Genomic DNA, 24,203 nt, shown 5'->3' with positions numbered 1-24,203 from the left:
TCTTTCAAACAACTGCTCAGGACAGTTGGGGAATGGGGGTGGGATTTATCTCCCTCAAAATCTCATATTTTGTGACATGATCCTCCCAAAGAAGACATGTTCCTTTTGATATAAACTTTGAGATGATGGGAAAAAAAGGATAGATTACAGGGGAATATTATTCAGCAATAAAAAAAAAATCAAATACTGAAACATGCTACAAGATGAATCTCGAGAACATTACGCTAAGTGAAGGAAACCCGACACAAAAGGTCACATATTATATGATTCCATTTCTACGAAATATTAGAATAGGCAAATTCATAGAAGCAGAAACTAGATTAATCATCTAGTTTAGAATGGCCTGGGGAGTGGGAGTGACTCCTGATGGAGACAGGGCTGCTCTCTGGGGTGCTGAAAATGTGCTAAACTTAGATCATGCTGATCATTGCACAACTTGTTGAATACACCGAAATCCAGCAAACTGTACATATATTTAAAACGGGTGACATTTACGGTATTAGAAATATATCTAAAATATATAAAAGAAAAAGGATGCATATAAAATACACGACATAGAAAGGATGACAGAACAGAGATCGCTTCCCTCCTTCCCTGCTACATCTCAGTCCCCTCTTCCTTTCCCTGCTCTTCCCGTCACCGTGTGACAGAAGGAAGCGGTTATGGACGCTCGACAACAGGGATCTTTGTCTGCTTGTTCACTACTGCTTCACAAGTACCAGGGACTGCGTGCCTGGCACGTAGTGGGTCATCAGTGACTGCGTTTGGAATGAATGACTAAAGTGGAGTTGGAACGAAACAACATTCTGACATGGCTTCCCTTTTTCTGAGATAGCGAGATGCGATAGAGTCATGGATGTACTTGAAAGATTTTGCTGGGAGCTGGGTCCTTGGTTTTCAGTGTGGATATACCAAGTCACATCACCTCTCTGGGCCACGGTTTCCTCAGGTGTCCAATGTGAGGCTTTAGATTGGGTGACTGTCAAAGAGCCTCCCCAAACTAACATGCTATAAAAAGAAATAACGGCTTCCACATTTTGCAGGTTGTATAGGGAGAAACTGCATATTTACAGAGACCTCAGTGGCCCATAGCTTCTGCCAGCCGATGGATAAGTCTGTTAGTAACACCCTTTTGGTAGCAAATCACCTTCCTCATCCTTCCTTCCTATTTCCGGTTCTTATAAACTCAGGAGGAGCAGGTCCCCTGAGCTGGAGAAGAGGAGGGAAAAGCCTCATATTTACAATCGGTTTTCTTTTGATTAATAGATTAACAGAATGAAATCTATGGAGTAACAACAAGTTTCGAGCTTATGTTCTGACAGCTGTCCCAGGATTTTTACCTCTATATTTAATAGAAATCAATCCTAAAAATGAAGCATTAATAGTGAAAAGTATGCTTCTTTTATGCCTTAGTTATAACCTTGCATTTTGAGTTATCGTTATATTTGTGGTATGGGTTTTATCGCATCGCAAAGACCACCATTTTAACAGTTGATTTCTGGGATGGTGGAAGAGGATTTTCTTTTTCCTTCAAAGCCTCTGATGTATCTTTTTAAGGTTATCAAACTCTAAGCAACAGGGGCTTACTGAATACCTGCTTTGTGCTTGACTGTCGGCACATGAAGAAGCTCAAAAACTTCAAAGAGACTTTAGTCTGGTGGCAGGGAGAGGACAAAAAAATTGAGCAATACAAAAACTTTAAGACCAGTTTAAGAGGACAGTAGGAGAGATGTGCGGTCTGAGATTTGCAGCCACGTGAGTGGCACAGAATTCTAGGGCATGGCCCTCAGCAAACACTGCCGGGTGCTTAGAGATTATCACAGACTACCCGTATTTGGGAATGCATGCTTTGAGAAGGAGGTACCTTTGACTTGGATCTACAAGGCTGAGGGATTGGTCAAAAGATTTCACACACAGTGTGGATATACCCCAAAATCAATGCAGCAATTAACGCCCACCTATTTCCTTTCTGCTTCTGGCCCTCTGGCTGAAGACTGGGTATCTTTCAATGTCTTTAAGGTCATGAACCCAGAGGGGCGTGGTGGACTCCTTGACTGGGGGGCAAATGGAAGATTACAGTTGACGCTTGAACAAGTTGAGTTTGAACTGCGAGGGTCCACTTGTACATGAATTTTTAAAAAAATACTGTAAATGTATTTTTTTCTTACAATTTTCTTTTCTCTAGCTTTATTTTTACTTAAGAGTGCAATATGTAATACACATAACATACAAAATATGTGTTAATTGACTTCGTGTTATTGATAAAACTTCCAGTCAACAGTTGGCTACTAGTGGATAAGTTTCTGGGGAGTCCTTTTTGGCTGCACAGACATCAGTGCCTCTAACCCCCGTGTTGCTCAAGGGTCAACTATATTTGCATCTGCATCTTTATAAGAACACCAGGCCCATCCCATAAGGGGAGGGGTAGTGACTATTTTCATGACTTTGCCCTGGGCACTGATTATATATCCATGATATATCTAGTTACAGCTTGGCTTTACTTTAATTGGGATACAAAAGCGACGGAGGTCTCCCTAGCCTATGGAGGCATAGCTTTAGTGACACCCTTTTGGTAGCAAAAGATAAGTGAGCAGAGCTCCTAAACGGGGCTTTAAGCAGGCCAAGTGCAGGCGTGAGATGTGCCAACATTTCAGGGATGGGCACAGCGAGCTGGACATACATGTAGGAAAGTCATGGGTCCCAAATAGGGATTTGCCCAGGGATTTGAGTTCGGAAACATCTAATTCCAAGACGCAGAACAAGCTGGACCGAGCACGTACTTTGAAAGGACTTGAATTGCACTTGAGGTTGAAGTCAGACTCTCACCTTGGCCCCGTTAGTTTCATCCCTTTTCCTGCCCTGCTTCCATGACGAGGTCTAGCGGCCAGTGTGAAATTAGGCATGGGCATCAGAAAGGTGCCGCTTTCATTTTGAACCTCGTGAGTCCAGGAAGTGGAACTGTCGCGAGAGGCTTTCAAGTAGGCCACCTGCTGCTGTGTGACTCGCCGCCCTCGCCCGCCGTAGCCCTGGTGCTTCGCCACCTCTCAGTCGCATGTAGAGAGTGTGTGACGTCGTTCTCATTCATGGCCCTGGCACTGTGGAGCAGGTAGTCCTGTCCTGGTCTCATGGCAGGAGACCAGGTGGGAATGGCCAGGTGGGACAAAGGAGTATTTTTTTCCCATGGTCCTGGCAAAAGGGCTAAAATGAAAACTGTGTCTGTGGATGAGTGGCGAGGTCCCCTCTGCAGATGCTGTGCACAGAGGGTACCAAAGTCAGTGTGTGTGTGTGTGTGTTTGGGGAGGGAGTGGGCAAGTGCAAGTATTGAGAGTCTCAGTGTGGAAAACAAACAGGCAGAACAGCACGAGAGTGAGTTAGAAACTGCAGAAGAGAAGCCATAGCTTCCAGAGGCGGGGCCGTTACCCTGGTCGGATAGTCACATGCTCCTAGCGTGTTTACCTGGGTAGGTTGAGGCCCTGCAAAAGCCTGGGGACAGGGTTCTGCTTGGAATACGTGCATGAGGCAGTGTGACCAGGGGCCTGTGGAAAGGAGGAAGGGGCCCTCCTGGGTGCACAGATCTGGGTTATGAGAGGTGCTCATAGCATGTTTGTTTGCTTCAAGTCCTCAAGATGAGTGTTTGCTTCTCCGACTTTTCTTTGGAGGAGATGGCATTGACCAACAGAAAGCTGACTTAAGTCAATCTTCTAATAGGTTTATTCTCACTCTCCTGAAGTCTTAGGGTTCAGCCTCACAAATCATTGCCTTGGTACCGAGTCTTCCAAAATAAGCTTAAATTGAGAAATGCCAAGTGAATCAATATGTAATTATGTGACCATGAAAATAAGCCTGTTAAAAGAATAAATTTGTAGCATGTAGTTGCATTATCTTCTCTTCTTCCTGGCAGCACAATGAAATAAATGTCTCTTCAGGAAGAATCCAGCTGGGTGAATTATATTAACAATTGCTTCTCAAGCTGAAAATTCATCAAGAACTGGCCTATGCTACCACCATAGCCAGCTTCATTGCCTCTGTTCTAAGACTGTGTTCCTGCCCCCAGAATTGTAATTTGAACAAAGAGATGAATAAATGGACATTTACTGAGGGCATAGCATGTGCCATCCTCTTTCAAATCAGCCAGAGGGAAATAGTACTGTTTCCAGTTTACAGATGAAAAAAATCAAGGTTTGGAAAGGTTAGGTTACTTAAGATCATACTGCCAGTGGGTAGCAGAACCAGGACTAGAAGCTGGGTCCATTTATCTCTGAGTCATTTGTTTTCCTGCTACAATGTGCTACCTCTCAAAACTTACTGATCACTTCCTTGGGCCTGGGCACTTGAGCTATATATTTCTATGTTCGTTATCTCATGAAACTCATCCTCATAGCGACCCAAGGATGTAGATACTTGTTTTACAGGTGACTTAAAAGTGAAGTTTCAATATATTATATAAATTGTCCAAGGTCACACAGAGGGCAAGTTTCGTGCCTTCCTTAAGGGGTCTATTAATTGGAAGGACTGAGAGGAGATTGCTTTTTCACTTTAGAAGAAATGTGTACTTTTTGATAACTGAAGTCTGTACGCCACAGCAGTAGAGGTAGGCTGACGGGTGGGAGGAGAAATACGTAGAAAAGAATCACACTCCTGTCCTAACCAGCCTCCCATTTCTACTGAGATCTCTGTGTCAGTTTTATGCACCGAAGACAATGGCTGGCTATGGAACACTTATTACCAACTGAAATACCTGTTATAGAATAATAGAGAACAAGGCTAGACTGGGCAGAGATTTCCTTTTGCCCAGAGGTAGGAGGGAGAATAAGCCACCGAAAAGGGTCTTGCTGGGGGCTAAAGCTGGGCTGGCCAGCTCCATGGGAGACAGAGCTGGAAAAGAGAAGGAAAGAGGGGTGGCTTAGCTTCCTTTTAAGAGGGAGAAGCCACTGGGTTCCTGACTCTTTGGCTGTGTGGGCGGAGGATGCCGAAAGACACAGAACACCCCAGAATTTAGAACTGAATGTGTGAGAGTTCTCTGAAAGTGCTATTAAATCTGTTTATGTATGGGCCTGCGTACTTAGTATATTTACACATACCGGCATGCTTCGTAACTCAGCCTCATTCCAGTCTTTGGTTACTATGCTGATAATCACGTGGTACGAAATGACCGAGGTATCCTTCTGGTTCCTTTACTTCAGGCTTGGTTTAGAAAGAGGGTCGACTGCTAAAGAAGCCTTAGATGTCATTGTTGCCTTGTTGGAAGAACATGGACAAGGTGGGAATTATTATGAAGATGCAGATGCTTGCCACAGCTTCCAGAGTGCATATCTGATTGTGGACCGTGAGGAGGCCTGGGTGCTTGAGACCATAGGAAAGTACTGGGCTGCTGAGAAAATCACAGGTGAGTGCGTGTGGATGGTGGAGAGTTTCATGGACAGAAAAGGCCGAAGTGGATGTGTCTTGACTTACAGGAACCACGCTAATGATGCAGACCCTTTCGGTGCTGGATCTTCAGCTTTTGGGATGCCTCTCATGTCTGGGCTTCTGCTTCTAGAGAGGAAGCTGGAGTCTCCTGAACCTGGAGTGACTGGCTGTCAATACTTGGGAAGCATGCTCCTAACATCTCCTGTTTTACATTTGCTTTCTGGGCAGGATCCAATTCAGACTAGTAGCTGTTTCATGATCCAAATCGTTGCTCTGTTAATTGGCTAAAGGAATGGTGATTTTTTTAGTTTCGTTCATAATAGGTCAATGAATTACTACAACAGGGAGCTAGCTGCTCCTGATCACCTCCAGCCATGTAGCATTTTTTGTTTGGACCGTTCTTCCAAAAGCGGAATTGGGATCTGTGTGGGGTCCATTTGCTCCCCCCGGGCCAACAAGCCCATGTCTCTGTGAGACACTGTTCCCAGAACATCAGAGGACTAGAGAATCTACCCAGAAGGATTTAGTGCTGAGTAAATTGCTGCTCTGCGCCCCTGTAGCATTTTGCTCTAAGACAGCTCTGGAGAAGGAAATGTTGTGGGTGAGAGTGGCGGTCTTGTATCATCACCCATATTCAGGACAGGATGGAATCCCAGAGTGGGTTAAAGGGCTTCCTAGAGGACTAAAGAGTTCTAAGAAAGAATTGGCCAATGAAGCTCCTCTTACATCCCTTAGAACTGGACGATAAATACACAGCACGCTTGCTGCCATTCTCCCCTCCCGTGTCCGTGGCAGACATGGCAAGTAGATTGCAGAACTCTTCTCTTATTGCATCTGTACTTGGCCTATATATTTTTCTAAGCTGAATTTACCAGGAAATCTCTTCCGGTTCCTCAGAAATGATGGAACCTGTTTGCCATCTCTGCCTTAGCGGTGACTGGAACGAAATCTGACCTGAGTTAGGAGCAGATCTATTGCAGTCGTTGAGAATCAAGGCTGTCGATTTCCGTGGCTTAAGTCAGTCCCGTGTTAGGGTTGCCGTGGACGGTGGGCACATTCTATCCTACACGAGGCTGCCCCACCGAGGCAGTGAGATCTAGCCGTGCTTTCTTAACTGAGCTGTGCAAAAGCTGTGTCTGCCTGGAGGAGGCTGTAGTTTCTCCTCCTTCTCACAAGGGTGAAGATTAGCTAATGGTGCCCTCGAAGTGATCTCAGAGAGTTTCTCCACCCACGTATGCCCCACATCTGCCCACACGTGCCTGCCTGCCCTACTTCCACCGTAGTTACAGGACTCATGCAGCCAGTGTGGTCTGCCAGTGCGCTAAGCTTCCTGTGATGCCGGAACTTAAAACTCCTTTTTAAAAAAAAAATCCCCTAAGATGAAGTCCTTCTATTGAATGGTTCCATCAAGAAGGCTAGTGATCGATGCTGAAAAGCAATCATATTGCTTTTAAGTAGAACGTAAAACGTTTTGATCTATAACTGCATTTAAAAAAAACTTAGTCTCTCTTTAAAATATAGCTTAAAAAATCCATCTCAAAATGAATGTTGTCTTTCACTAATTTTTTTTTTTTTTAAACCCAGCCATTCCTTGGACTCATTGATTTCATGTTTCCTGAGCTCAGCAGAAGTGTGATTGCAGTAGGATTTAATGAATTCTGTCTCTCGAACGCTAAAATTCTGGAAAGCAATGTCTTATAAATTATCTCTTTTAGGAATAAAACATTTGTGGAGTTATTCACAAGACTTAAAAATATCTTAGGGTGAATAATGTCAAAATCACTTACTTAGGCTAAAGCTATTTTTTATTTTCAATTTTTAAGAATAACTTTACATGTATGATGTCCTTTAAAAAGATGAATGGCAAAGGATAAACACCCATCAGGCAGGAATGCTTACGTTGGAAGTGTAGATCAGTGAAGCAGAAGATACCGAAAAAACTCAGTCCAGCCCTGACCACGCCTTTGGGGAACTGGCTTTTGGGTAGAAATGGTTTTATTGCTGCTTGTAGTTTGGACTTTTCCTCTCTCTCTACTTCATTCTCCAAGAATTTAGAAGATCATTGTGCTCCTTGGAAGCAGCAGCTATGAATGGCCATTTTGAGCTGCAAGTGATAACTTGGTAATAACTGGACATCATTTTGAAATTTTGAATTCACCAGGTTATCCTGTGTATTTGTAGCCCAGGCTTTGGCGAAGCCATAGCAACCCTGCCAGCAGATGGGAGAACTGCTGCCCTAACCCTCATTCATCGGTGTGAAGTGTACTCAGAATGCAGGCATTTCCGATCCTAGAGTTATTTAGCTACACTTAATTATATTTTTCTGAGAAAAGAATTCCCATGGAGTCTTCTTAGATGCGCACGTGACACACAGCTATTCCTAGGTACATTCTGTTATTTAAAAGCTATTCATTATCAGTGCCCTCTACGTTTTTCTAAATCTTGGGACCTGAAAAGAAAAATTGAATGAAGAAGTATCACATTTGCATCTTTACAAAAATACACATTTATCTGGGCAGAGGGTGGAGGTGTGAAGTGTTCCTTCAGGTGGAGCAAGACTAAATTGGGGAGAATTCTCTACAGTTGCGACATTCTCAAGTCTTGTTAGTAGCACAGTGCCTCTTTCAAAGAACCTTTCACTTTCTTTGTAAGGAGTAAATTCTTGGGGTTTATTTAGCAAGAAGGGCCTCACATCTTTCCTTTTGATTGTGAATTTAAGATCAAGTGACCCCTGCTCACTTTCACCGTGATAATGCCCAGTCAGGACTGGTCAAACCTGGGACATCGGCTGAAAAGAGGGCCAAGGAATATCTGTTTCTCTATCCAAAAATGGAATGTGATTCTTCCTTTTCATTAAAGTTAAGTTGCGGGGAAGAGATTCCCTGTAGATTTCCATTTCTTGATTAAGTCTTGATATTTCCAACTAACTGGGCTTTGTACTCTCTGCAGAGGGCGTGAGGTGCATTTGCAATCAGCTTTCACTCACTACCAAGATTGACGCAGAGCATCCTGAACTCAGGAGTTACGCTCAGAGTCAAGGTTGGTGGACGGGAGAGGACGAGTTCAATTTTTCCGAAGTGTTTTCTCCAGCCGATGACCATTTAGACTGCTGTGCAGGCAAAGACAGCTTAGAAAAGCAAGAAGGTGAGTTAGTACATCCCTTAAGATTCTCCTTCTCATATGTACCCTTTGTCTTGAAGCTGTTTTAGAGAACCTGTCTGAACATACATAGGAAAGTGAAGAATGAGTATAGGATAGACTACAAGTATAGAGAGACCGACTTGTGATAAAGTCCCTGATGTGTAGGCAAAACGACAGCTTGCACTTATTTTTTACAGGGTGCTTCCTCATCCATGGAAGTTTCCTGCTCCTGTGTCCCCTTTAAACACTAATGTCATCGTACTTCTCTTTGTGATATTTATGCAGATTTCCTTATAGCTCAGCGTTTGTGTATTTGACTCAGCTTCTGCCTATATTTTCTTCTCCCGTTAGCCTGTTGAGTCTTCGGGGTGGGGCATTGTCTCTTTTACTCATCTTAGGATTCCCTTTTGATACCTATTACAGTCCTTTGTTCCATGAACATTTATTAAGTTAACTATTGATTTGAATTCTCTTCATGAGCCCTCTGCTTCCCACCTAGTTATTGACTTAATCAGAACCCATATTTAGGTAAATATGGTGACTGGATAACTTATTATTTTTGTGCCTAAGTAGAAAACCTTCCGCATAAACCATAATGGCCACATTTTTATATTTGTTAGTGATACTAGTGTTTTGTAAGTCAAACCTTTGATCATTTAGGACAGGTCAGCAAACTATCACCTGTCGTCAGCTACCTGTTTTGTAACTAAAATTTTATTGGAACACAGCCACACCCATTGATTTCCGTTTCATTTATGGCTGCTTCCATGCTACAGTGGCAGAGATTAACAGTTGCAACAGGTAAGTTACGACAGAGATTGTATGGCCATAAGCCTAAAATATTTACTATCTGTTTCTTTAAAAAAAATTTGCTGACCCTTAATCTAGAAGAACATTTTAAGACTTTTGCTGTAGAACTTAATATATTCTGGGTAAGAAGGCAAGGAAGTATCCATTTTAAAGTGGGAACACTAAAAAAAGCTCAAAGTTTTTAATGAAAAATAAACTAGCTTAATGAAAGTATACAATACCATGTATGAAGTAGTCCTGCCAAAACATCAAACCTAAATCTGCTGAAGACTTCAGATCTAGCTATTAGTTTATGGGAAATACAAGGAATGGGGGGACATAATTAAATGACACCATGGGGGTGCCATCTGCAGAGTCCAGACTGGGAAACTCTACAGGAGAAATGGCCCGTAAATAAAATGCAAGGGGGCAAAGACGAAAGGCAGAGATTTGAGAGACATTGTCAACCTATGGGATCAGGAAACTCGTTTATGAGACGAGGAAACTTGAATCCTGGGTAGGTTGAAGAAATCAAGGAGTTATTGTTACCATTTGTAGGAGTGATGTGCTGCAAATAGAGTTTTACAAAAAGGATGCGAGTTGTGCTAGTGAACTGTAAGCTGTCGTCTCTCTGTGTGATGCTTTGATGTCATCTTCGTGAACACAGACGGAAAGAATTGTGTTTTAGTGAATTAAAACCCGAGGGAGAAAATGTAGAACTGGGATCCTGTGTAGTCAAGGATTTATCTATCTGAAGTCAGAGCCAAAAGTTGTAATGGCTCTGACTGTTCTAAATACCTCTCTCTGTTTATAGTTTTCACTGCAGAGAAGTAATTTTTCAAATATACACTCCAAACTGCGAGAGAAAGAGTGTATGAGAGAACTTGCGTGGTAGACTGTGCATAGATTGCATGTGCCTTCTACGGATATCATTTTGTTGTGTTACTACACGCGTTGAGGTATTGTTAAGTGCTCTATCAAAAGACCTTGAAATACTGTGACTCAGGAAAAATGCAAGCATCTTTCTCTCCCACATTATGGTCTGGATAAGATGACAGTCCAGGACCGATACAGTACTCTGCCTCGACACATGACTTCCATTTGGGGTCCACTTGCTGGCATCTCCCAGGTAGCGGGAAGGGGGAAAAGAAAAGTGAAGGGTAAGCATTTCTTTCTATGGATGTGGCAAGGAAGTTCTACACGTGGCCACACCTAGCCGCGAGGGAAGCTGGGAAGTATAGTCTGTAGGGAGGCAGTTATGTTCTCAGCTATAATTTCAGAAGCTGTGTTACTAAAACAGGAAAGGAGTAAACGAATTTTGGTTAACAGCCCGCCACAGTTAAACCTCTCTCTCCCCCCCGCCCCCATTTCTTTTTTCTTTACAGAAAGCATCACTGTGCAGACTATGATCGACATCTTAAGGGACAAAGCCAGTGGGGTCTGTATAGACTCCGAATCTTTCCTCACCACAGCCAGTGTAGTGTCTGTCCTGCCTCAGAACACAAGCTCACCGTGCATTCACTACTTCACCGGGACCCCAGATCCTTCCAGGTTCGTCTGAGACACAGTCGTGTAAGCAGAAAGTGCGAGCTACTCTTGAGAGCTCAGCCAGCAAGCATACGTGAAGTTCCTGTACCTCCCTGGTGTAGCCAAGTCACATTACTTAGTTGGCCTCAACTTGGCTAGTGTGGTACAAAGAGCTCTGACAAAGAGTTCTTGGTTTTAGTCACATAGCATTTGTCAGCATCATGGCATCAAATAGTTTTAAATTTAGCAAATAGTTATTGATATATATCATGGGCCGGGCATTGTGCTATGTATGGGGGATGCAAAGATAAACAAGACCCAATGAGACAGAGAGATTTGACAGAGAAGTGCCCAAGATTTATCAAAATAACTGGTTCCTATGAGTTAGAGGACAGAGTGGCCCAGAGGCAAAGCAGACTGAAGCAACTTCAAGTGCGCTGGCCAGTTCTTTCAGGCGTCGTGTTTCAGAGGGTTGCTTTCTGCCCAGCATCTCAGCAAAGAGGTAGTGTGGCACAGTGGTTAAGGACACAGCCTGTAGAATAAACTGCTCGGATTTTGAAATCCACCGCTGTCACTTAGTAGCTGGGTAAGTTGCTTCACGTCCCTAAGCTTCCGTTTCTGTGCTGTTCAATGGGGACAGTACTAGTCCCTACCTTTGTGTGCTTGTCGGGCCTCGTTTTTTAAACTACTGCCAATATCAATAGATCCTTCTAGCAGGACCTGACTATTAAATTTGGTATGAGCTATTCTTGGTTATTTATTCACTCATTTATTTATTCATTTAACAAGCACTGATGAAGCACCTACTGTGTACCAGTTATTGTGCTTGTCGGGTACTAGGAACCAAGTGTGTACAAGGTAAGAGGTGGCACTAAGGAGACGACAGAGAGGGAAACTTCACAGAGGAGGAAACTCTTGGGCACTGGGCCTTGTGGGAAAAGTAGGAGTTTGTTAGGTGCACAAAGCAGGAACGGCATTCTGGGTAGAGGGAACAGCATGTGCAAAAGCACAGAGGCAGAAAAGCTTGCCTCCCAGGGCTGGTGGTTCAGCAGCCTCTTGTGAGCACTCGCTGCTGGCCCGCAGGGGTGCACGTGGGCGTTGAAAGAACCTGGCATGCTCTGCCGAGGTATTCGCACCTTGTTCTTTAGGGAACAGGAAGCTTCGAAGGAGTGGGTTGAACCAAAGAATGGCCGTCCCAGACCTCGTGTTCCCTGATTTCACACGCACCTGCTCTGGCAGTGCTTAGAAGACAGGCCTTTGTGATGCCAGGACACTGATGTCAAGGAATTCTGTTGCCTAAGCTGAAATGCATGGCCCGATGTAATTAGAAAAAAAGGTTGGGAAATAGCCTTCTAATATTTAAAATGGAAAATTTCATGTAGTTTTAAAAGCAAATTATCCGTGGTTAAATTAATTGAAAAGACCTTAAAGAAGATTAAGAGCTTTCTGGAAGTCGTTCATTTTTATCTGCTTGGTTAAATGAGCTGCATTTCCTGCTGTGGCTGTAGAACTGTCATCGATTTATTTTCCTATTCAGCATTTTAACATTTTTCCGTAGTTGGGCACGTTCACCATTTTATATTTTGTCAGCAGGAATTACCTACCCTTGGGTTTTTAGGTAGTAAAATTAGGGACATTTTGACTGACTTCTGCTAATGCTAAAAACATTGGAGAGATTGTGTTCAGAAAATAGTTTCAGAGCAGCGGACTTGCAAAGAGCAGACTGTGCTGTTTGTCCCTCCCAGTTCATGTTAGAAGCGAAAGGACACGACCTGCCCGTCGTCCTGTCTGCTAGGGCGTTTCGCCGCCCTTTGTTCACTGTATTGATTATAGGCCCTTGTTTCGAAATAACTTGTTCTCACATTCTTTTTCTCTCCCTCTTTCCCTCCTTTCTTAGCTCCCTCCCTCCTAGCATGTACCAGGTACTGTGTAAGTTTGAGAGCTGAAAGAAGGTGCAAAAGTCAGAGTCTGAGAGATGGAGGGAGATGCAAAAGACCCTTAATTAATTTTATCGAGAAGGCAAAGTCCATCATATTAATATTCTGTTGAGCCAGCTAGTGCCTTAGTCCTCTATATGGGACACTGACTGGCTTTAGTCCCCTGGTTCTGACCTTTGGACACCATTTCCCAGTTGGAATCCAGACTTATTAAAGCTTCACTGATGTGAGAAACAGCAGAGGGGTAGAGCAGAGAAGCACCTTAGCATTAGAAACCGTGTGAAATTCGGAGTCCCGCAGCGCACTGGGGCCAGTGAGAGCGGATTACGTGCCTCGCTTCCTGACCGTGTGTTCAGTGATGTCACCTTGGGAGCTCGAAATGGGCCACCGTGGGCGTATTTACACCACAGAAGTTGGCAGACACCATGAACTGGGGCTTATATTTTCAGAGATGGAGTTGTCAAAGCAGCACACCACTGAGAGGCCCCCACATTTGGGAAAACACACCAATACTCAGCATACAGAATGAACAAACCAAGATGGGGAGAGAATTAAAAACTTCCCATTTTAAATATTAGAAGGCTGTTTCCCAATCCATTTCCCTAATTGTATGTACTTCAGCCTAGGAAACAGAAAATACGGGGGTGGTGCTAGGAAAATAGGATGTTTGAAGTACTTTAACTAGTGGCGAGGAGCTGGGGAGATGCAAGGGACCGCGCGCGCGCGCGTGTGTGTTTGTGTGTGTGTGTGTGTGTGTGTGTGTGTGTGTGTGTGTGTTGGGGGGTGGGGTTCCTCTTCTCTTAAGAAGAGCTAAATTGGATCAGCTGAGACCGTCTCATCAGGTTAACTCAGATGTTAGTGACAAGTGAGATCTTTTTGTTATTGGAGATGACATTATGGGCCTTAGACACTGTAGCGTGTGTGAGCTCAGCCTCTGGAGCTGTGCACGCGGAGTCTGATAGACACACACAGAGCTGAGGGCCCAATGCAAATCGCACCCCCCTCCGATTTCATTCCGAATTCTTCCAACACCATCTTTCTCCTCTTTTCTACCCTCCAGTTTTTACTTTTCAAAGCCTCCCAGAGCATCTGCCCCCAGCCCTGAGGTTGTCCCCTGCTGCAGACTACATCTCTTTCCCTCTAACTAGAAATACCCTTCACTGATAGTCCTGCTCTCAGCCAGATGTGGCTTCGACTAGATGATGAAAGCGACTCCCAGTAAAGCTGGAATGACCCCAAGATAAACCAGAGGGACACTCGCAATGGAGAGAAACTGGTTATTTAGATTCTTTCCGAATTGGTTCAAAGTTTAGCAGATTCTCCCCAGTGGGAGCCTTTACGCTTTTCCCGTCTGTGCCAGAAGCCCCTCGGGATCTGCTGGGGACTCCAGGGCAGGGGATAAGCCTGGCTCAGTCACTTGGGGGAGTTTCTACACCTTCAGTCAGAACAAAGTCATGTTTGAAGTCAGAAGTGTTGGCTGACGCTGGTATTAAAATTTCAAATTCCAAAGCACAAAAAGCATTTTATTTTTCTCTAGTAGCATGATGTGTGTATGTAAATAAACACATAAAAGCTGTAACAGTGAGAGGTAGTGGGGAAAAAACTGACTTTGGCTTTAGAAGATTGAGTTCTTGATCTGCCACGGATCAGTAATGTGTCTTTGGACAAAGCTCTTAGCGTCTGTGAGCCTGTCATCTCATCTGTGAAGTGGGGCAGAATTATTGCCCTGCCTTGTTCGTTGCTATAGCCCTCGTACCTAGAACAGTCTCTGGTACTCAGTCAGCACTCAACACGGATTTACCGAGTGGATGAATGAATGAATGAATAAATAGGGTCCCTTGAGAATCGAATGCAAGCACTTTGAAAATTAGGATATACTATAAAATGTTAGAGATTTTCATGATAATTTCGTTTTCCTTCCAAATGAGACGACAAATGAGAGGTAAACAGATTTTTTACACTGGCTTGGTGCGTGCATCACAAAATTTTAGGAAAAAGAAGACAGATAAGGCAGAAATGCCTCAGTGGAGCTTGTTTCTTGGCTGTGGCTCAAACTGTCACCCGAAGCTAAAACCCTGCAGGCCTCTGAGATAGACCTTGGAAGTGCTGCTGTGTTTCGTGTCATCAGACCTTAGGTTTTTCTCGGCGAGAGCTGACAGTTGCAGTGACGTGATTTTCTTCAGTGTTGCTCATGGACCCCTTTGTTTAGCTGTCCTTCACCAGGGTCCCTGTAGAGTAGCTCAGCCAGCTTGCGACCTCCTCATTAACCAGCCTCCGGCTGCCCTTCGCATTGGAAGCCTTTTCTCCTTTTGGGCCTGTTGTCTTAGATTCATGTCGCACCATGCCATGGAGGGGCTGAGCGACCAGAGTGAAGTCCCAGGGAGGTGACTTCTCTGAAGGTCAGTGTGAGAGGTAACCCTGAGGACAGAACAGAATCAGCTTTCTGGAGCCCTCTGCGTGGTGTCTTGAATCAGAGCTGTCCACGGGACACTCTGGGGACACCCTGGGGACGCCCCGCATGGGTAGTGAGGCGTGCCCTGCCCTGCCCTGCCCACGTGGACTGGGAGGGATGGTCACAACTAGATGGCGGTTTCAGCTTTGCTGGTAGCTGGATATGTGACCTTGGTCAAGTCATTTCATCTCTCTGGGACATTAATTGGTATACATTCAATCAAGTGGCATTTAAGAAGCCACCATTTGAGATTTAACTGTGGGAAATGTCAGAGATTCTCACCTATTTGGATTTTTAATGTGATTTTTTTTTATAAGGACTGGCAAGAAATCAGAAGGTTTCAGAACCACTGAGTTATCCACATTCCTTTTCTGGATATGTGGACACAAATGATTAAGCCTGAATGATAGGTAATTCTCTCATTCTGGTTTAAATAGATATTAGTATTATTGCAATTTATTATCAGCCATCATTTTCACTTTACTCAGTCGCTAAGTCTCCCTTTAGCCACCTGACAAGTCTGTGCTTTACATTTGGTTGGGGATGCTGACTTCCTTACGGACTTGCTTTAGTCTATCGTGGGAACTTCGTCAAACTGATAGGTGGGAGAGATAAACACATGGTACCTCTTATCTTAGAAAAGCCACAGGCGCCCTCGCCGATGTTAAGCTAAGCTCCACGTCCCAGTGAGGGTGGAGCGGGTTCACAGTCCCATCTGATAGAATGCTCTGATCTTTGACTGTGTTGTCATCCTGTACGTTGGATGTAGAAGACCACGACTGTGCTTAGCATGAGCTTTCAGAAGTCAGAGTCACAAGTTCACAGTCAGCCTGACGTAGAAATAGAAGTAGCACGATAGGTTTAGAAGCTGGAAGGGACCGTGGAGATCATTTTAGTCCAGATGAGACGCGGGGGAAGCGGCGGGCCCATAGCTGGTCAGGGCAGAGAAGGGACGCACGCCCCCATTCTGAGTCCCAGCTCAGTTCCTTCCCCGACGTCACGAGTCAGGCAGACCCGGGATTGCAGCTGAGCCTGGCAGGTGCTGCCAAGCTGTACCCCTTGCGGCCCCCCACTGCCACGGCCCTCCCCCATGGGGCCAGTGTCTCAGGTTGGTTCTGAGATGCATAGAAATGAAGTGACAGGTTTCTCATTGGAAACATCACTCCCACGAGGGCTTTTGAGGGTTGGAGAGAAAGGAGGAGCTGAGGGCTGAGTGGGGCGCCATCGCACCTGTGAACGTCATCCGTGCCCCGGGGCTGGGGGAAACGGGAGAGCTCTCAGGAGGTCTCGGCAGCTCGGGCCCAGCCCTCTGCTGGACTCCGCAGTCCTCGGGGCTTGCCAGTGGTTGATCCTGCACCCACCCCGCTGCCAAGCCTGAGCCCGTGGAGGCCACGACACCGACCCCTTTTGCCCAGTACAGGCCCTGGGGCTGAGAAGGTGTGAACCATGCAGGCTCTGGCTGCTCAGCGGGAGCCCCAGGCCTGGTCCCCCACAGAAAGGTCTCTGCAGAGTGGCTGCAGAGTCACGTCTGCAGAGTGGCTGCAGAGTCACGTCTGCTGGCAGGTGGTAGGATGTGCACCGACTTCAGGAACCCCGAGCGCCTGGCCCTGAGGCTAGGACGCTTGTCTGCTGTGTTGTCAGAGACCAGAGGGGCCCGAAGGCAGCTGGTTCTGGATGTCTCCGTGCCAGACTCTCTCCCCGCCATTTCCCCTGTCCCCCTCCTGCACTTTCAGTGAACCTTCAAACAGCCTTCAAACCGCAGCCCCTTTGCAGAATCAACTGAATGACCAGTTGGAGAATTCAACGTCATGCAATCAAAATTTCTTTAGACACTTTTACATTTTGCATTAATTGCTTTCTTTTCAAGTCATCCATGAAGCATTCAGTAGAAGGGAAAAGAAGAGATCGATTTTCAAGGGGCTGTAGGAAGTGGCAGCTCAGGTTCCCTCTGTGCAGGGGCAGCTCCCCCATCCTGGGGAGGGCTTGGCCTGGTGGAATTGGGCCCAGGCCGCATGCCGTGTGCTTCCCCGGACAGGCGGCTGCGGATGGGCCCAGCCTCCTCTACGTGTTTGCGTCACCTGCAGAGAACAGCAGAGTACCTGGCTGGCACCTCTCCTTCACCAGGACCATCCACTTTACCAGCTTGGGGTGCAAAGGTCTCCTCCCTTTTAACATTCAGTTAAATTAGCCTGAGCTCAGTCTTGCACACTGCGATCAGCCCCTCTGGGAACTCACCGAAGAGGTCACTTCTCGTCGCTGTTGTCTTCGGTGATGATCCTTAGACTTGCTATGTCACCTTGTTGACTTGTAGATTCTGATTCGGCAAGGTGGGAGTAGGACCTGAGGATGATGCTGATGCCTCAAGTCCAAGGACGCGACGTGGGTAGCAAGGGTCATTGTTTCCCAGTTCTTTTCAGATCGTGGCACGCGCGAACATGTTTGTGTGGCACACTGGCATCGCCGCTGTGGCTGCCTCAAGGCCATACACCTGGCTGCCGAGGGAATCAAGATCCTAGCGCACTTCTAACCCACCTAAGGCATGGAGTGGGCCAAGGTGCACCAGTTAAGGGAAGAGAGAATAACCAAAGTCTGAAAAACATGGGAGGGCATGTCTCTTTCCCTCCTACGGTTATTGCAGCTGCTGCCCCATAGTGGGGCTGAACACAAGCCACCCTCGGGGCCCAGAGGGGCCGTGCTCTGCCAGGAGCACTGTTGTGATCCAGCAGTGTTATTTATGGGTGTGGAGAGGGAAGAATAAGGCTCTGTCCCTAGTGTTATAGTCAGCTATGGTCGACACACACCCTGGTGGCCTGGGATCCCAGGATGTAGTCTTTTAGATACTGGCCTCTTCTGGTGTGTGTGTGTGTGTGTGTGTGTATGTGTATGTGCCCAGGTATGCACAGGTACACACACACACGCACACACACGGCCGTTTTCCCTAAGATGCATCCATCATGCCAAAGGAGCCGAATCAAAGAGTTCCTACCTCATCCAACTGCGGTGCCCGGACCTGCCCTCTCACACGACTAGACTTCTCTCTCTCTGTGGTGTGTCCTCTCTGGGACCTCTGGAACCCTTTTTTGTCATCCGTCATAATCTGTCCCCTTCCTGAGTCTGCCAGAGATATTCCGAAAAATTTTAAATAAGGTAAAACCTAAAATTAAGAAAAGAGAGATGGGGTTTCAGATCCTTCCTTTCCAGGAGGCCACAGTAAACAGCTATCCAGCAAACCACAGTAGAGAAAGGTGACCTCTTCCACCTTAAACAGAAGGCCCCTTACACCCTTTCTTAAAACACCGCGTGTCTGTGCCTCACTTAAACTGAAAGGAGCCTCATGAATGGTCTTCCCGGCACAAAGCAGGTCTGTCTGGCTGTCTCCTCACCGTAAATACAAGAATTTGCAGCTTGCCAATGGCAGTTACTTTTACTAAAATATTTCCTAAAATATGCAGTTGGGTCTCTCTTGGCACGCACCCACCCACCGCTCACCCCCCGCCGCCTACCGTCCACCATGAGCTGGCTCAGGAAATGTTTGCTGACTGAAAGGACAGTTTCTGGGTGTCCTCAAACCCCAATCTGGCTGAAGCAACTTTCCTTTCTCTCCAGGTCCATATTCAAGCCTTTCATCTTTGTCGATGACGTAAAACTTGTCCCCAAAGCACAGTCTCCCTGTTTCGGGGACAATGACCCAGCCAAAAAGGAACCTCGATTCCAGGAAAAACCAGACCGCCGGCATGAGCTCTACAAGGCCCACGAGTGGGCACGCGCTGTCATCGCAGGTGACCAGGTGAGCCTGCGGGGGTGGGCCCCTGCAGGGTGACAAATTTAGCGAGAAAAAACGAAGGAAAGCAGTTAACAAGCTCACCGTTTTCCTCCCGCTCCAGCACGGCTCCTCCCAACGCCCTTCCTAGAATGCCAGGTATTGATTTTCTCACTCAGTCTCTTGAAACCAAATGAAACAAAGCCTCCACTTTCGGTGTTATTCTAGAACTCAGTGGGCTGAGAATAGTCTTCTCACTGTTTACCTAGAAATGTGTGGTTCTAGTAGGGATGACTGCTTTTCTGCTCTGAAATTCTCTGTATTGTTGGGGGTGAAAAGTCGTATATGATGGCAACACTTTAAAGCTGCCATCGTACATTGTTTTATTTTATCTTGTTATTTTATTTTATTAATTTTATTTATTATTTTTTAACACCTACAGCACCTGGTCTTCCCAGGTGGTCTCCCATCCAAGTACTAACCAGGCCCAACCTGCTTAGCTTCCGAGATCAGACAGGATCGGGCTTGTTCAGGGTGGCATGGCCATGGACCATACGCTATTTTAAAAAAAGCGATCCTTCAAAAAACTTCTGGAGAGGGATAGGGTTGCACAGCGATGAGAAGGTACTTAATGCTGCTGAACTGTGCATTAAAAATGGTTAGAGTGGTAAATTTGGTGTATACTTTATGACGATGGAAAACGTTTCCAGTTAAAAAAGAGTTTTCAGTTAAAAAACAAAGTTATTCAGAGTTGAGCTCCCCTCCTCCACGCAAAACTTTGATAAAGTTCCAAGCCATCAGTTCAAACAAGGCAAACACGCAGTGTGTGCCCACAGCAACTGTCAGTGATGCGCTTTCGTTTGGCGCCCACGCCTCTGCTTTGCTGAGGAAGGAAGAAGGGCTGTGGCTGTTAGATGCGCATCTGCTTCCCAAGCATCCTTTTAAGAACTTGTAGCAGGTCCAGTTTCTCCTGAAGAAAGGCATCCCTTTTGGGTGGCCTGTTACGTGCATTTAGTGTGGGCTGGGTGAGCTTACCTGTATCTGGCACGGTAGACTGTAGAAAAAGAACGTAAAGGGTAATAGCAACAGTAAGTCCAAGTGGGTTCATAAAGTATCCCCGAGAAGGGCAGTCTCGCTTTGCGTAGAGCTCGCTGTTCCACGCCACAGAAATGACTGTTACGACATGTAAAACTTGCACAGTCACTTTATATCTGTCTCCCCTGCCAAACGTGCCCCTGGAACCGTGAACCCTGCTGCTACATCACACTGAGTTTTGTCCAGGGCCATCCGCGTGAGTTCCTGACAGTGCATGTTTATCTAGGTGGATGATAGTAAGCCACTGTCAAGTGAGTAAAAATATCACTTGGTAGCGCCTGGTTTTGTGGCTATTTGGTAACTAGAAGGCAGAGGCAGAAAGGACTGTATGCTTTGAGCTATTCTACACAGGATTTCGATGAGATGAGACTGCTGAGCTTTGGTGGGCTTTGACTGCTGATTTGAGTCAAGCCGGCGTTAGGAAGTGGTGGATGGGTAGTGACAGCAGCTTCTGTGTGACGGGACTAATTAATTGAGCACATGAAAGTTTTTCACTGTCATCCAATGAATAATTCCCACTCGAAAGAAGAGATCTCACCACCTCAGAAAATAAGTAAATCAGAGGTAGACATGGCGTGTGTTTATTCATAGATCCATTTATTTCTTCGACGGACATTTATTGGGAGTGCTTACCACGTCCCAGGCATTGGAGGACAGAGAAAAGCCCAGTTCTCACCCCCCATGAGATGATGCTCTAACAGGGGACTCTGGCAAGTAGACAAACCATTACAGGACAGGAGAGAGCAACCACGACAGAAGGAAAGGCATTGGACCGCGGGAGCCCAGAAGGAAGGCTTTCGAAGACCAGGCGCTGAGGGAGAGCATGGCTACCTGCTCAGTAGCTGGAAAGAGTGTGATGGGTTGGAGGAATGCAGTTAATTCAGCCTGGCTCATAGAAGGAGCTTGGCAGGAGGCGAAGCAAGGAAGAGCATTGTACGTTACAACAGGCCTTCCCTGACTGTCACTCGGGATTTATCCCGGAGGCCATGGCAAGCTGTGTAGTATTCTAAGCAGAGCAGCGACATAGCCACGTTGGCATTCTAGAAGGATCTTTGTGGTGGTCCTGTGGGGAACCTGAATAGGGTGGGTAGCCCTGCACCCCCCGAGAAGCTTTCAGTGTCCATCGCAATGACCCCCACTATCTTTGTCCTGCCTCAGGAGCAAGGTCAAAAGCTGAGGAAGACCATGCTGGAGCTAGAGAAACAAGGCCTAGAAGCCATGGAAGAAATCCTGACCAGCGCCGGCCCCCCGGACCCCGCGGAAGTGGGGGATCTTTTCTATGACTGTGTTGACACGGAGATTAAGTTCTTTAAGTGAAGTAAGCGTTCTCTTTCCCCTTCTTATTTAAAACTTCCCACCTTACTAAATTACCAGCAAAACAACCACTCTCCTGTTTGAGTAAAATGAGAAAGTTCTGATGTGGTCTCCTTTTCTGAAGCCAAATCAAACTGTTAACCTGTGTTCTGCTCGAATCTCAAAAAGGCCCCTTCTGCAATGTCGGTCCCCTTCCTCGGCGGAGTAACGCGTATCCCATTCGCCTGTTGTTCGATCGTATGACTAACTGTGGATTTTAAGCTGCTATTATTGTATTTCAGTGACAATGGACACATTAGCCTCTCCACGGGAGGACTGGAGTTCATTGAGCCCTGGAAGGCAGGCTCCGCGGTGCTGAGTTTGTGGGGAAAGCAAAATCTTCAAAAGTTTTTACTCTCAGTACCGGCTCCTTTCAGGTTAAGAGAGGGCACTTTTTTGTCAGGCCTGGGGCTCTTGTGTGTGCTCCAGAGAAAAGCGTCTTGGCCTCCCACTACTAGAGTGTGTGCCTATAGTGCAGAATGTCTCCAGATGTGTCTTCTAAAGCAGCGGTCCCCAACCTTTGTGGCACCAGGGACCGGGTGCTCCAATGAGAATCTAATGCCTGGTGATCTGAGGCGAAGCTGAGGCGGTGATGCTGGTGCTGGGGAGCGGCTCAAATGCAGACGAAGCTTCGCTCGCCTGCTGCTCACCAATTGCTGTGTGGCCCGGTTCCTAACAGGCCACGGACTGGTACCGGTTTGCGGCCCTGGGGTTGGGGACCCCTGTTTTAAGGGACAGAAGCCATGGGAGGAAATTAAAGGGAGCTCCTCCCCAGTCCCAGCTCCATCCTCGTTCCGTGATCCTGTGCACTGTGCTATGTGCCGTGGCCTCACAGAGTGCTTCCACGTGTGGGATCGCTGGTCATCTGCGTTAGCTGGCACCTGCCCGCTTTAGAGATTCAGAGGCAGCTATGCCAGAGACTTCCCTGAATCACCGTGTGGCTCTCCTAAAAGTCACCTGTCTCTCCTACATAGCAGCATACCCGCCACATGGATGTGGCCTTGTGTAGGAGTGATTCCAGGCCCGGTTACTGCCATGTAGTTTAGGATTAATTAAATGGCCCTGTGGCACAGTTCCACCCCACAAAGCTGCGAATCTCTCAGCTAATGAGGGAGAGAAAAGGAGAAACTTTTGACGGTTTAGGTTCTAGTTAAAGTAGCTGGAATCTGAGCAGCCACAACGTTATCTCAGCAGAGACATGAGTTAAGCTGATTTGTTTCCAACATCGCGTTCCTGTGAAGGGTTTGACTTACACCAGAGCATAGAAAAGCGTGCGAGGAAGACCAGATGGGCTCGGCATTGGGAAGGCAGAGGGCAGGAAGGCGACAGATGGATGTAGAAGCATTTCACGCCAGGGTACCCATCCTGCCTCCACCCTTCCTGCCCAGCCTGTTCAATCCCGCAAAGCTGTATCGGAGGCAGCTGGCTTTCCCTGGTCCTTCTCTTCCTCCTCCCACCCGCATGTCCCTTTAGCTGCCTTCAGACCGAGAGCTGAAGTGGGCAAGGGGTAGTGGGGGTCTTGCCTCCAGCTACTGAAACTCTCCGCCACTCATGAAATGGAAAGTGGCCAGCGGTGACTGAGAGAGGGTGTGTCCCTCTGCCAGCTCGTGGGATGATGGCAGCCTGATTGCTCCTAGTGACTCTGTCTCAGCACCAGTGTGTGCGAGGCCGTGAGAGTCGGGAGGGCCTTGGGTCCCATACACCGCTGTGGACACTGAGGGTCACAGGTTTTATCGGAACAGGTCTGTTTTTCCACCAGCTCTCTTTCAGAGGGTAGGCATAAGAGCAGCATGAGCTTTTTGCCCTGCAGCTTTGTAAATTCCGTATGTAAAATCACTAACCATGAGTGGTGAGACTCTGAGCCGGCAGAGTTAACCGCGGCTGTTCGTCGTGGCTCATAGTTGCTGAGAGTGTTGTCCAGGTTTGGCCTAGGCTTTCACTGTTGATGAACTCGGGGTCTCCTTGGAGGTGCAGCGGCCATTCTGAGAGTATCTGTCTACAGGGGAAAGGGTACCCGTCCCCCTCCTAAATCCACCTGTTGAGTGGTTGTTTAAAGCAAGGTGATGCATAAAGCATCAATTTCACCATGTCGTCTTACCCCCTCCTATTATGGAAACATTTCATCAGACCTGACATGTCTGTGATTTGGTGATTCGGTGTTTGACCAAAAGGGATCTATGAGAATAGGTTACACAGAGGCCCGCTTTCATTATTAGGGGCCAAACAAAGGTCACGGACAACCAAGGCAGCCTTATGCTATGCCCCAGCCATTGTGCAGTGGGAAACACAATGGCAGCTTGTATTAGGGGACGTTGACCTTAGTCCAGCACTTCAGAAAAGGGTGGACCCTAACTCAGAGTTGTCTTGGCTAATACTGTGCATCACAGTATTAGGTGTGGTGCCTCTGTCTGACCACTAGAGGGCGAGGTAGCCCAGAAGTTAACCGGGACTGGGCTGCTTCCATCAGGCACAGGTGGTCTGTGTGTAGTCAGATCTGAATAATAGCAGTGGACAGATTTTTTAATGCATTGGATGGATGGAGAAAGACAAGAAGGGAGCGAAGAATCTGCCTATGTGGCTGTTCTCACTTCTAGTGACTCATCTACTGAACAGCTTGAAGTGTGTTGGATTTTGAGCAGGCTGTTGTTGCGGTGGGGCGAGGAATGTTAGTTTTTAAAGGCTCCTAACCGACTCCGCTTTTGAAAAATGCTTATCATTACATGGATCATTTATTGACCAG

The 24,203-nt window shown here is 46.5% G+C and overlaps 1 protein-coding gene and 1 pseudogene across 3 annotated transcripts in view; one reads left to right on the top strand and one right to left on the bottom strand.

Moving 5' to 3' along the window:
- Positions 1–24,203, top strand: part of SCRN1 (secernin 1) — a 63,981-nt gene that overhangs the window by 32,731 nt on the left and 7,047 nt on the right. Inside the window, exons 4-9 of one of the 3 annotated variants that reach the window (XM_023531522.1) lie at positions 5,184–5,386; positions 8,359–8,553; positions 10,725–10,890; positions 18,862–19,042; positions 21,269–21,428; positions 21,706–24,177. In XM_023531522.1, coding sequence (XP_023387290.1) covers positions 5,184–5,386; positions 8,359–8,553; positions 10,725–10,890; positions 18,862–19,042; positions 21,269–21,427 — 904 coding nt within the window. In that variant the 3' untranslated portion in view covers position 21,428; positions 21,706–24,177. Of the gene's footprint in view, positions 1–5,183; positions 5,387–8,358; positions 8,554–10,724; positions 10,891–18,861; positions 19,043–21,268; positions 21,529–21,705; positions 24,178–24,203 lie in introns of those variants that run through there. The other 2 variants (XM_011361712.2, XM_011361710.2) reach the window with 2 other exon arrangements.
- Positions 19,449–19,566, bottom strand: LOC111740882 (annotated as a pseudogene).

This window comes from Pteropus vampyrus, unplaced genomic scaffold (assembly GCF_000151845.1).
Source record: "Pteropus vampyrus isolate Shadow unplaced genomic scaffold, Pvam_2.0 Scaffold69, whole genome shotgun sequence".
Classification (NCBI taxonomy): domain Eukaryota; kingdom Metazoa; phylum Chordata; class Mammalia; order Chiroptera; family Pteropodidae; genus Pteropus; species Pteropus vampyrus.
The sequence above is the reverse complement of the archived record's forward strand: the minus strand, read 5'-3'. Positions and strand labels throughout refer to the sequence as shown.